General features: G+C 34.0%; 1 protein-coding gene across 9 annotated transcripts in view; it reads left to right on the top strand.

The window, feature by feature from the left end:
- Positions 1-14,735, top strand: part of DGKB (diacylglycerol kinase beta) — a 316,583-nt gene that overhangs the window by 289,695 nt on the left and 12,153 nt on the right. For all 9 annotated transcript variants that reach the window (XM_072330508.1, XM_072330504.1, XM_072330511.1 and 6 more), the window contains one exon: positions 14,516-14,636. In XM_072330508.1, coding sequence (XP_072186609.1) covers positions 14,516-14,636 — 121 coding nt within the window. The remainder of the gene's footprint in view (positions 1-14,515; positions 14,637-14,735) is intronic.

Here is a 14,735-nt window from a genome sequence, read left to right as displayed (position 1 = left end):
TATCAGAAGTGTGTCTTGCTTAAATTTTTCCTTCTAGAACTTTGCTCCTAGGTGATAGGCTATTTATTGTTTTTAACAAGAGCCTAAAATTTTTGTGGTTTGGGGTTTTTTGTTTGTTTGTTTGTTTTTTGGTTTTGTGTGTTTTTTGTTGTTGTTTTTTTTAATGGCTAGGACTTTTAAATTCTATATAAAAACTTTTTATGGACATAAATCATGTTGGGATAAAAATAGGATACAGAAAGCCAAACATATTCTTCAGCTTTATCATCTTTTGTTGTGGAGTATAAGAATAAAAAAATCAGTGTTGGTCCAACATACTTCCATATTCATTTGAGTATATAGTTAAAAATAGACTGATAGAGGCTTATGAGTGCCACAAAATTTCTAACTGGCCTTAAATCTTTTGTCATCAACCATACATGGAACTTTAGGGAGGAGCATAAAAACATTAGTTTACAAGTGCTAACAGAAGAATGGAGGATTTAAAAAATAAAATAAAATCCACATGCTTTGCTTATGGCAACAAGCCATAAAAAAGAGCCTGAATATCTGAGCAGCTGATGTTTGTAACAAGAGGAAGAGCAAAGACAGGCTTAATTCTACAACCAATATTCACATTGAGTAACATCTGTTCATGTGAATAGTCCTATTGAGATGCAGGCTTGTTCGCAGGCCAAGCCATGCTACCGTATTCAACTATCTTTATAGTGATCAGACTAGAAAGAGATCTTTGGCATTGTCCAAGTGACCAAGCACTAGTCAGTGTCAGAAAGGCATGAAGATGATGTGCCTGATTAATAACTGAATTTCAGGATTTCCCTTTATAGTATGAATTTCTTTCATAACTGTACTCATTCACTCATGCCTATAAAAATCCCCAGAGATGGAAAAAATATTTGTGAAAAATAAGCAGGCATTTCCAAGAAGGCTGAGTGACAGAGCTGAAGTAAGGATTATTTCACAAGTTAGCCAAGGAAAACATAAAGTAAATCATCAGTCTGAACTGGAATGAAATTTATGCTAAACTGGTGAGAAAGTACTGCTCAATGACACTGCCTTGTGCACATATGTGTATGCGTTCTCTTTGACAAACCTCCCTTGGGAGTTAACAGAGCAATATGAAATGTGTAGTTTACATCTTAATCTCTTAGATTAATAGTAGCAATTATTTTTTATTTTTTTTTAAATTGTCTCCTCTTGCTTATTATTTATGTATATTCCAGTACCTCCTATGGAGCCTAATCAGATATCAGAATTACAAGAAACAGAGTATGGCACAAACAAAAAAAGCAATCCATGCCCTGGAGAGCCCGCAGTCTGCTCAGTACATCATTGATGATCATCACTGAATATTGATTGAATGTGTGAAACTGGAGCTGTTGGAAATTTTTATCATAACTTGTAGAAAAACTTATTCCCATTTCCACAAGAGCCAGAAGAATCCCAGCCCCACAGTAATTCTGTATAGTTTCCTGAAATTACACAGTGTGGTCCCTCTGAACAGAATACAAAGCCTCTGACTTTTGTCCCTCTGCAATTAATAGTTAAATAATAATAAAATGAAAATGGTTAAGTGATCATTTATTGCACTAGTAATATTACACATAAAGTATTAAATCCATTTAGGCAGTTAAGATACCAAATACAAAGTGGTTGTTTCATTCCTACTGCACTGGCAGGCTTTGGAGCAGATCCCACATAAAGATCTGTATTCATGTTACTAACTAATGTTGTGATTCCTTGATTAGTACCATACAGACTTAATGTACAGTCCTATTTTGTGGAATGTTGTAAAACAGAACAGAAAAAGCAGGAAGTCTATGTCTTACCCTTTGCAGCTTGAGTGTTGCAGCAGGAAAATCTGCATGTAATGGAGATTAGTCAAACAAGTACTTTTTGTTGATAATGTTTTAATTAAATCTTCAAAAAACAGCCAATAAAAGACTAAAATGTGATTGAAAGGAAATGATAAGTATTAGGAGTTAGGTAAACAGCATAAAAAAATAAAAAAAATTAAAAAAAATGTACATTGAGTATAAAAAGTAAGTTAAAAAAACAGTTTCAAGGCAATAGAGTTAGAACTCAAAGCATAGAAAGCATCAGTGTTCAGACAGCCCAACCTCAATTTAGTACTTTTGTGAACTCCACTTTTCCATACTCCTTTGTGTTGTACATTGTATTTTCCATGGTAAGTGCCTTAAACTTCAATGTGTACACTGTTGTTTGATGATATAAAGAACTGTTTAAGCACTGAGAATTAGCATTGGCAACGTCATATTCCAGTATATTTTGGATGAAAACATATGATGGAAAAAATATGTCAAAATTTAACAGTTGTTCTCCCTCACTGCTCTCCTTTTGTCTTTTTATTTGATCATTTTTCAAATTACAAACAAAATAGCACTGATTTATTTTGTTTTATTCTGAAAAGATACTATTCTATTTACTCAAAAGGTTTAGGACCAGGTCCAGTTCTCATTATATCTAAATGTGAGTTGAGTCAAACTTTTGTTGAACTTTCTGTGAGAAAAGGCTTGTTTGAGTTTGATTTTGTTTGATTTTCCTAGCATTAAGAGCAATGGAAAATGTTACTTGGGTTTTTCAAATGCTAACTGTAGAAAGATTTTCTTACTCTTGCTTTTTTATTATTCTGTGTATCTGTTGAATTTGACAGTATACTTCCATCTTAATTAAAACAAAGTACATGACATATTCCATTGGTTTTAGGTTTAGCAGCAACTTAGAGTTTTGTTTATGGATTTTGTTGTTGTTGTTTTCATTTATTTGTGTTGTTTGTTTTTTTTTAATTTGGAAAAAAGAATAACATAAACCTCTGAATTTAAAGCTCAAGTTGATTCAGTAATTCCTTTTATATTAAGTACAAAATGCTTACTTAAAAGAAGTCAAAATGCTAATTTTTTATTTCCACTTTGTAAAGAACATTGCTAGAAATTACAAGAAGCTGATAGCTGCCATGCAGTGTTACAGATGCTTTAGCTTCTGCAATAAGCACTCAAATAAGATTTTCAAGAACACTGATATTTTTAGCATTTTGTAACTCTAGTGACCATTATCAAGTAAAGACTGTGAGAAATGAGATATTTTAAAAGTAGCAAATGGCAGCTTCTGCAGTTTTATTAAATAAAGCTTTGATTCATGTGGGTTGATGGCACAATTACAGCAAGTTCAACCTAACTCTTGAAATATGACTAACATTAGCTGAAATTGTAGTTAAATATTTAGGTATTGTACAAAAAAAAAATATTTCTCATTGATTTCTGATATTGTTGTCCTTTTCTGAAAATATCACAAGCTATATCACTCATACCTGTAAATCAGGATGAACTCCTAGTTTTTTTTTTTTTAATTTCTCCTATTCCTATAAGGGAGGATTAAAATTATGCTTAAATTTTTCATGAGTCTGATATCAATAAATGAATATTTAATGAGAGACCAAAACAGGCATACAGAACAAACTGATTTCAACAGCTGCGAGTAGGTTTTCATTCAGTGCATGTCACTCTTTCTTAGGACTCTAGATTCAAAGAAATTTGATGTGTTATAACGAGCTGAAAACAGGACTGTAAATATTCATGTTTTGTGAGGGAGGCCTTGTTGTTTTTTGTTTTTTGCAAGTTATCTGTCAGTTGTGAGATCTTTTACAAACCCTGAAGCATTGCTCCTTTTTCATTTTAGTCAACCAAAGCAGCTGGGTCTTTATAGCAGCAACATGTTTGCTCATGACCAACTGCTGTTTTGTATACTCATTTTCAGCACCAGTAAATATATATGTTTTTTTCCACTATTACTCCATGCTTGTCTTAACTTGTTGAGGAGCAACTCTGTGACATGGGTCCAGTCAATCAATGTCTTCTTTGTCTCTTCTCACCTGATTCCTCATGTGATGTGTACGTAAGTATTGCAGAAGATCCCATGTACTAACAGATGAAACTGTGGATACAAAGGTCTCTCCACAGTGTCCAACAATAAGATGCTCTTCTCTGGCCTTGAAAGCTATGTGTGCAAACTGGAATAATTATGACTATTCAACTACTTCCAGAAATGTTTTTGAGGTGTGATTGAGATGTTATCGCAGGGAAACATGATTCACTTCTTAAATGGGTCCTGAATAACCACAGCCATTTTTTCTGTTATATGGTAACCCCATCATCCAAATAGTTTATAATCTGTTGAAAAAGATCCATCAGGACCTTTAGCCTTTAACATCTTCCTACAGGGCAATGGTTCTTAGGAAGTCTGTGGTGCTACTCTGGACTACTCTGGACAATAGGATAGTCTATTAGTATACAGTAAACATATAGGTATGTGCATCTGATTTTGTGTGATTGTGGAAGCTGTTTGGGCTCATGATGGCTTAGCACTACCTGCAAGTTTGTCTGAGAATCCCATGTCATCTAGGCACACAGGAAGTCATACCTCAGCAACAGTACATATAAATTGAATGAAGTGAGTTTTGCTAATCTATAATAGTACTTATTTATGAAATATATTTTAAAGCAACCATCCAATTATTTATGTAGAATTGCAACATAATTATACCAGATGGTGTATCATATGAGGTCAAAAAATAATGAAGGAATCTGGCATTAGAACTGAAGCAGCAAGAAAAGATGAGTAACTAGGGACTGAAAATTTGTTACGGAATTTTTTTCTAAAATCAACCTTTTCTAATGTTTTTTGAGTATGTTCCCTGTGGACTTATTTGTATTTATTACATTTTTGTCACACCTTGTTGGACTTTAGCAGAGATAATTTACAATGTGGTGAAACAAACTCCCAGTTCCCAGGGAAGTCCTTTCCTTTTTAGATTTTGTATTAGATATGATCGGGTGGTTTAATCAGTGCCTGGGGATGAAAAGGGGTGAATTAAAACTGCTAAAAGAAAGAAACAGTTTTCCAAAAGTCTTTCTGAAGAGATTCCTTCAAAGCTCAACATGTCCAGCTGTATTATTGGCAACATTTCCTTCCTGTCCTGAGTAGAAATATTGGTCTTGTTAAAAGTATTGAACAAAATAAACATGACTGTCTTTGGTTCAAACACATTTACAGTGCATTAACAAATCTACTCATCCTAGAGAACAAGTACAGTCATCATATTCCCATATTTCTTCTTTTTTTTTTTTTTTTTTTTTTTTTTCTTTCCCAGTTGTTTCTTGAGAATACCTTCTGCTTTTATTGATTTCATGGTCATTAACTCCCATCTGAACTGACACAAACCACTGGTGGGTTTTGTAACAGTTTTCAGCTTTGAGTACTGAAGTCTTTGCCTAATTAAGAAATAAAAGATTGAGCCTGAGCCACTTAATGCAGAAACAGGTCATGGCCTCAATGAACTCTGTAGGAATTTCTCATATTTCAGAAGCTATTACAGGACTTCAATGAGTACATCACATGTGACTGTTTTGGTATCTCCTAGCAATCGTTCCAGCCAGCAGTCTGGTTCTTTCAGGTTCTTCAGGTCTTCCTCCAAATGCCATATACATTATATGAAACGGGTATGTCACTTGAATTTGAAATGAAAATCTTCATTTTTGTTTTGAAGGTTGATTTTTAGAATGTGACTTTCCATTAAAATTGAAAATTTTTAGGGGAAATGGACATGTTTCTAAGGGAAATATATATATATATATATATAATATTTATAGATATATATTATAAATAAATATATATATGTATATGGGGAAAAAAAGTGGTTGAGATCCAAGAATAGGATTAAAACCTGTCCTTTGCTATGCTAGAATCTAAAGCCAGATGTATTATATAAATACTCCAGTAGAATATAGGAAAGATAATATGATATATACAGATACTATCAGTCAAAATTACTCAAGCTGTACTGAAATTTCCTTGCACCTGGCACTGAAGGTATTAGCCATGCCAGTTCAGTCCCCCAACACAGATGTGCTTGTTGTACCACTTTGTATGTGTAACATTTAGGTTTCTGTTCAGTTCGGCATAGCGGACGTAAATACTGTAATCCAAAGACCACCCATTTATTAGTGCACCTGCACCTTCTGCTTTCTTTAAAGTACTGCCAGTCCCCTTGTGCTGCTGATCCTAGTGCAAAGTAGTGTCATGGAAAAGAACACTCAGCTACTATTACCATGCATGAATTGCAATGATGGAATATATATTAAAAAAAAAAAAAAAAAAAAAAAAAAAAAGTACGTTATACAAATAGGTCTGAATTTTAGATCCCTCAAATATGTAAATGCAAACTTGTTTGTTGCACTCACCCTTATTTATTTAGCTTTATAATTATGGTATGTGATTTCAGAATACTGAAGTAGTTACCATAGAGATAGGCCTGAATAAACAGAGCTCTTCATAGTCGTGGTTGCAACTCACATAAAGTCCATTTGATATCACCGAATATACATCTCATAATTATTTGTTGAGAAGAGACCAAAACTACAGTAAAATAAAAATTCTGCTCATGTCTGTTGAAAGTGATCAGGAATGTGAAACTTTCCATGAAATATTCATGAAAATTCCTCTACCCTTCCAGATTAGTTTCCGTATTTAACCAAAAACAAACAAGAACCAGCCTTCCCACTCTTTCCAGTATATAAATGTTTTAATAAAATAAAAACAAATCCATAATGACTATTTCCAGCTTTTACTAAATGAGGTTTGTGCCAGTGAAGTTGGAAACTAGAAAGCCTTTCCTGAAGTGCCATCCTGTCACAATGCCAGTGAGTAACCAAGCTTGTCCACCCCCTAGAGTTGTCCAGAATTAATTACAGAAGAAGTTTTTTTTTTTTCAGTAACTGCAGATGTGTTGACTGCTTTCCAGAGTAGGACTGCTATATTCAAGTTTGCATTGTCCGTGCTGAAAAGAGAACTAAGCCTTGGGGTAAAATTGTTCCTGCTCAGTTTTAGAGGTAGTGTACATGCTACTTGTGTCCCCAAACAATGAGTTAAGAAGAGAGTGTGTCAGTTCCACAGGCCTTAGCCTCCAGCAGGAGCAGGTCCACGAGTTCCAGTTGCAGTTGAAAAATGTAACTTCAAGCACTTTGACATACATTCTTTAAACCCTCATAAAGAGCTAAAAATTTTAATCTACCATGCATCTCAGTGGCATTCAGAATAATTTTCTAGGGTTAGGCTTGAGGTTAATAACTGAAAACTTCTGTTGTTCAAACCAGTATCCATTTTTCAAACTATGATTTTCAAACAACATGGAATTCCAACACAGTAGAGGACAAAAATTGAATTGTTTCTTATGAAGAGAAATAGTTACGATGATCTTCAAAGAGGTTATGAGCTTTTGGACCAAAGTCAGCGTCACACTAAGAGGAGAAAAGAAGAAAAAAGAAGGGAAAAAAAAAAAAAAAAAAGAGAGAGAGAGAAAGAAAAGAAAATCTCCTTGCTGGATAAATATAGGAATAATGCCATTATTAGAGTTTGCTATTCTGCAGAAAGGGCAGCATTTATCTCCTGTCAGTACCAGTTCTCTTAGAAATGTACAAATCAAAGCTGGTTTCCATTGATCAGATTTCTACATTTCCATCAATATTACTGTATTTTTCTTTTCTAGGCTGTGACGTTTTTATAGGCTAATCAAATATCCAATATTACTGGGAGCCACTTAAAGTGAATGCCAGAACTACTAAGAAGTAATTTGAGAATTAGATCTATTTTTGTTAGTTTAAATGATCTTGACTTGCTCATACTGTATTGTACCTGGTGCTCAGTAAAATGAGAATACCAATACAAATAGAAAGATATCCGGTTTGAAGTTCTTAAATATCTGTTAAAAGTGGTGAGCAATCCAAGCACATTAAAATTCCATTTTCCCCCATACAAGTGTTTGCTGCAGATGACCCCCACTGATCTTAAATATATTTCTGTATCTGTAACTGAATAGAGGTTTTCCGTACAGCATGTTCTAATGGTACTCTGGCCTTTAGCCAACAAGGCACTGAATAAGGCTATTTTTAAAATACAGAAACTGGGAACAGCTGCAGCAATCAAATTTGATAAAAACAGAGAGGAACTTTGCTTTTTTTACGGTTTGTCCAAGTTTAGACTCCTTTCATAGAACAGCTTTTGTTCTGTTGGATGAAGGGGGTATGAGAGTAACAGAGTGAAATCCTTTTGAACAAATAACTTTTAAAAGAATACAGATTAAAATAATAGGGAGCTTTTTGGTGCAGCAGTATGTTCAATGCAATTGTACCTCAAACCATTAAAAGAATAAATCTATAAAAAAAGAATAGATTTTGTCTGCCAAGCTTTACCATGAAAGACTTACCCATAATGATCTCCTGAAGTGGAAGATGAAACCTCTTGTTTCAAATGTTAAACATCTGATCGTTGGTATTTGGGAGTAGGTTTTGGGTGGAAGCTATTTAATTTGAATGTTCTGAGGTGGTGGAGGTTTTTTTCCTATTTTTCTTCTTTACTCGCCTCTCCCTTCCCCTAGTAAGCGTAAAAAATAAAGTTCACTTACATTTTACAAAAGTCTTTTGTGCATGTTAAAAAGTTACATATAATATTTAATTAGAAGGACTGATTCTTTTTTGTTTGCACTCCTACTTCTGGGGGGGAACTTGTCACTGAGTGATTAATGGGATTCCAGAAATTGTTATATAATGGGGGAAGAAAAAAGTTCAGTACACAGTAGTAGGCTGAACTGCATGGATTAAACAGTTCCATCTGAGGCAGAGCCTCTGTCCTGCACTGATGCAAGACAGAAGACACTGGGTGAATACTGGGCCTTGCTGAAGTCTGTGAGAGTTTTGCCACTGAATTCAGCAGAGCCAGAATTTTATTAACTGCATTCATTTTAAGTGTCCAAAACAGCACCCTTTTAGTTTTACCTCATTTAGGCTATTTAGAGTATATCATTAATTCAGATGGTAAAGAAAAAATGTACTGTACTTCTTAGGAGTGTATACATCTGGTTATATATCAAATGTGTGTATGTACTAATAGCTATAAAATGTCTGTGTGTTTATATAAGTATAAAATATCTGCTTAATTCATTATCGTGCTATGAGTATCTCACTAGGGTGGATATTACAGAAGTGGCATTTCTTCTTTTCCTCACACTAAGAGGCAGGCTTAACCTGTTTTGTTTATTTTTAACAGCAGGAAAAAATATGAAGGCCAGAGTAAAGACTTGAATTGGGAATCAATATTGTCATGAAATAGATGTATGGAACAAAGTTTTTTTTTTTTTTATGTTTGCAAGCAAACTCAAAGTAGTCAAATATTGGATCTAGTATTATAAACATAGGACTTGATATCTATCCTAAAGTCAATATTAAGAGGGAGAACAGAGTTTGAAATTAGAGTACTGTTGATTTAGTTCTTGTCTGACACAAATTTCATGTGTGATCTTGTCCAGTCATTTTTGCAAACTCATGATCCTAACTTTTTATAGCAGCAGAAATAGTATGACTCCCATGGGTCACACATTATACACCCAGCTGAGAACAAACCTTTTACAGGACCTAAAAATGTCTGTGTATAATTTTCACTTTGTGAAATTGATATATTATTTTTTTCCATACCTTGTCTGTTTTATTTGTCTATGTTATAAATTCTTGGATATAAAATTTTTCTTTTCTTGTTATGTGTCTGTGAATCAATAAGTTAACAGAGCCTTGACGCTATATGGTCCTCTAGGTACAACTCTGAAATAAACAGTTATAAACATTGAGGCATATGTTACTTCAGGTAGCTTCTCAAGTAGCATGAAAATAAAACAGGATTCATGGAATGCTCTTGACTTAGTGATTTCTTATAACCAGGAATCTAGAACATAGAAAAAGCTGTTCGTTTGAAACCAAGAGCTTTGTGACATTAAATGCATCTTTAGCATTGTATACAATGGTCATGGATGTGACACGACATTCCTGTGCGATAGGAAACAGTAGTTTTAAAACATGCAGTGTTCTGAGAAGATACTGAAGTATTTGTGTGGTGCAGAGCATTGAGCTCAGGAGGTTCTCAAGATTCCTCTGGCATCACACCAGTTTTCATATTCTTATCCATTATTTTAACTGGAGCCAACAAATTTCCAGTGTGATGATTACCAGGATTTGATTACATTTAGCAAGCCGTGGAGTTCCTTCTCTCTGAAGACTTACTGCTGCCAGAGACAGATTTACCACTGACCAACAGTGTTTTTATGCAAATGTGCCTGAGTGCAGTAACCCCAAATTATAATAGTCATTCAGTCTCTTGCCAGGACAGCAATATTTATATATCGCAGAGATAAATTGGATATCAAAATCAGTAAAAATCAGAGGGAAAGTTCTCTATGTAAATCAGTATTTCCTAATCATGCTTCTTCCTACTCACTACTCCACTTTTCTTTCCTTCGAAATGTGTTCACCTATTGTGTATTAACATTGAATGTTGAAGTGTTCAGCTAATGCCAAGATAATGGAAAATGTAAACACATTGATAGGAAACTTTAGTCTCCAGGTCTCCAGTCTCTTCATGCCCTGGACAGTACTGTAAAGGACTCGTATTTATGGATATGTATTTTGTCTGCTGTTTGCATTTATGTTTGGACTTCTATTACTCCTGATGCCTGATGGGAGGAAATGGACAGTCATCTCTCTAGTGACTTCATCCTCCCTATCAGGAGTGAGTACGAGGGTTCAGATGTTCCTCTGCATGCCAGTCACCAGCTGCTGCCAGCAGCTCTACCCTGGGACAGTTGCCTTTGTGTGCTGAAGGGGCTAATATGAAGAGACATGAAGTCACTTGGTTTGTGGAAGCAGGCAGGAGAGACATGGTGCTGTGAAAACATTCCCACATACTCTAATGATTAATTTGCACAGAAGACAAGAGGGAGCCTTCAGCTCTTTAACAGAGCTCAAAGCAGAACAAACCAACTCAGGAACCCCAAGGCACCAGTCAGTAACACTTTCCTAATGCACTGAGATGTGCTCTAGTGTAGTTTTACCTGTGAGATCTCAACTCTCATTAGGCAACTAAAAGACCTGGCTGGATGGAAAAGCTGCTCAGTATGGGTTAGCTACTAAACTCTTTTTTGAAAAATCTAACCTTTAATCTCCCAAAACTGCAGCCTCTGAAATCTGATTGCAATAGCTGAAACATGCATTGCAGCATGCAGAAAATTTTATAAATACAGTCATCAATTGATTAATTTATCTGTAGAATAAAATTTGTAAAAGACAGAATACAACCTGTCTAAAAATACAATTTGCCTAAAAAGAAATAATTTGTAATTTATACTTGGTAGGCATGTACAGAACGTAATTTTTAGAATACAATTTGAGGTTCAAAATGAAACAACTTTCTGAATTAGGTCACAGGCACAGTTTGAACACGTATCATGGGAAAATCCTCATTAGAAGCTGTTGTAAGTCAGAGAATCATAGAATATCCCAAGTTGGAGGGGACCCGTAAAGGTCATCGAGTCCAACTTCTGACCCCATACAGGACCACTAAGTGATGTTTAGTGAACATGCCCATTCATTATTCTGATCTGTAATTGAATAAAACTATAAGAAGGCAACAAGAACAGTGCCGCTAGGTCAACTTACAAGTTTGCGTATCTCAGTATCTGACCTCTAGCACCAGCCTGTGTTGCATGATCAGAAATAAAGCATAAGATGGCAAACTTACACTGACCTTTCTTTTAAGATACCCTGCAAGATCTATTTCAATTTTAGAATTTGGAATTTTTTAAGACTAATAATATTGTAGTTTAATGGAATATCATGTAAAAAGGCTTTCCTTTATTAGACATGAGATTGCATGTATTCAATATTCTGCCTTCTTATTGCCCATCACTCTTTAATGTGAAATTCTTAAACACTTTTTATAACTGGCTGTTGTTTTTACTTTGCTGAATTCTCAGTAACTCACTATCTGGTTCTGTTCCCAGATTATTTGGGGGAATATTTTGAGCAGTATGGAGCCAAGCACAGGTTCTTCTGAGAAATCAGTGATGACTTCATACCATAACAAAAATGAATTTGCCTTTCCCATCTTTTAATTTAAAAGAAGACTTGACCTCTTTTAAGAGAGTTTAGTTTCTTTCAGAGTCGTTGGTGAGGACCTTTCAAGGACAAATACAATGCACTCATTGATGTCTTGGTCCTTTATATTCAACCACTGTAACCAGGCTTATGTAACACCTTTGAGAAACTGGTCTAGAGTATCCACACTGTTTTTGCTTTCCCTAAGTCCTTATCAAAGTAATTTAGCTCCAGGACTTGTTGAAATGGTTGTGGCACAAAAAAACATCAGGTCAAATTTGTTAGCAGCAGTGCTCATACTAATGAGCCCTAAGTTAAGTTTTTCAAATTTCCAAATTATATTTTATATTTACTGCTTCTGAAGGGAAGTTATGTCTAATTGAAGTCTATTTCCAAAAATATTCATATTTTGCTTAAAATAACCCTACTTTGAGAATGCACTATGTTAAATGTGAACTTTTAGAAAATCCTTCACTGTTTTGATAGTTAGAGTATTGTTTCGTTTCATCTTCCAATGTTTAATACACTATGTTTTTGGAGATGTGTGATACGGATCAAAGGGCATAATTTGGCCCTTAGTTACCTGCTGTTACTGGCACTAGTCTTACAGCTATTGAAAAATGATGCATCAAATTTAAATCACTGCAAATGTCACTATTCTGTATCTTGCATATGTTGCCTGAGCTGTCAGTAATAAAAATCTGTTCTTAATTATTCTCCCATTTAAAAAATAATCATTTTCTAATAACCAAGTGAAAAAGAATTTGATATTTTCTTTGGCTGGAAACATTTTAATGATTTAGTGCATCTATAAAGTTTTATGTGCTTTTGTAAATTAGTGAGTCTTTTCCATTTAAATCTATGATTATCAAGAAAAGCAGAATTTGTTTAAATCTGAGTTAAAAGTGTATGAGTAACTTAAGGAAAATATTTAAAGAGAATACCATCTTTCATACAATTCAACAGAAAACTCAACAAGCAAAATTGGATTTATACATGTTACAGAGATGTTAACTGTAAAAATTCATTGTTAAAATTAATCATATTACATATTAAAATATTTTGCCATCTTGTTTTGTTTTTAATAGCAAATTATTTTTGCTCCATTAATATAATGTGGAACATTTCACTGTGATGAGAAATTCAAAATGATAAAGAATATTAGGAAAATGAAGGCATTGGATAACATCACATTTCCTGATTTGAAGCAGAATAATCCAGACCGAAAATCCTATTTGACTTCAATATATATATTTTTCCCCTATAACAATATTTCTGTTAGTTAATTACCTTCATTTAAAACCCAAAGAAGTGAACAGAAAAGGCTCAGTTTGAAACTTTGGACTAGAATTACAGATATGATAATTAGCATAAAATTCTACCTTCATTAAAGGATGAAGTATTTAAAATACACAAAGAGTAATGTGCTCTCCTTCCTTAGTTTTCTTCAATATCATGATAGACTAACATTTTAGCTCATGGCTCTGCTTCACCAAATAGCCTATCTTTTGGAAACAGGGATATTAACAGCCAACCTACAAAACATGCATAATATAAAGCTAAAACATCATTATTTTTTTGCTTGTCCATCTGGTTTTGACAGCATGTATTTAAACGAGAGCATATTATGCATTTCATACAAAACACCTCGGTTATTTCTGGATAATATTTCGTTACCTTACTTGTTTGTTTTTCAAACCAAACTGCTATAATACGTTTTAAGATTCTGATTGTATTTCTGTTTGTATCCAAAATTCTAGACAAAATTTGCCCTCAGTCTTTGAAGTCAAGCAAACTAAAATTGATTTAGACAGGCACATTATTTACTTTTTTTTTTTTTTTTTTTTTTTTTTTTTAATTTAATGTCAAAATGCTATGTAATCAAAAAACAATATGAAACATACTGCTAGGAAGCAGTATGAGTATCAGAATAGTTGCTGATGAGTTTTTCTGACTTTTTTCTGCCCTTTTTGCATTTAATCTGTGCACTAATTGGGGCAAATATCTGATGCAAAAAATATATGTATGTGGTCTCATAATTAAAAACAAGAACAATGCATGCACAAAAAATCAGAATTAGAGTTGTATGCATTGTCTGGAAAAAGTTTCAACCCTGTATGGAGCAGTGATTTTTCCAGTGTCATATTTTAAATATTTATTGAAACAATAAATTTGTAAAAATAAGAATAAAAAAATTCTAAGCTGGAAACAGTTCATTCTGTGAAAAGGGAATATTTCCTGTTTTCTCTTTTACTGAGGGATTCTTCCTTTTCTATTAATTTAAAGAAACCATGGAGATTACTATTGTACTTTAGAATCATTCTGGTCAAGATATTTTAGAATGGCGTGCAAGCAGGCCCAGATGCTCCAAAACTTAAAGCTGAAGTCACTTCTTACTGATTAGAAAAGGCAGTCCACATTATTTTTTATCTATTTTCATCCAGTCTTCTGATCAGCATGCTACTTAGGATGAAAACCATCAAAATCACATCTAGACCAAAAGCAATTGTTTTCAACTTTTTCAGATCTTAGTGACCAGCTTATGGAAGTGGTTGGTCTGGAAGGAGCCATGGAGATGGGTCAGATATATACAGGTCTGAAAAGTGCTGGAAGAAGGCTTGCTCAGTGCTCATCCGTTGTCATCAGGTATTGGCAGATCTAATTTGCCTTGCACTGTTGTACTGAACAGTAAAGTTTTATTTACTATCAATTGATATCATATTTCACTTATTATATTACACTTAT

Source organism: Excalfactoria chinensis, chromosome 2, assembly GCF_039878825.1.
Source record: "Excalfactoria chinensis isolate bCotChi1 chromosome 2, bCotChi1.hap2, whole genome shotgun sequence".
Taxonomy (NCBI): domain Eukaryota; kingdom Metazoa; phylum Chordata; class Aves; order Galliformes; family Phasianidae; genus Excalfactoria; species Excalfactoria chinensis.
Note: the sequence above shows the minus strand (reverse complement) of the source record. Positions and strands in the feature narration are given on the sequence as shown.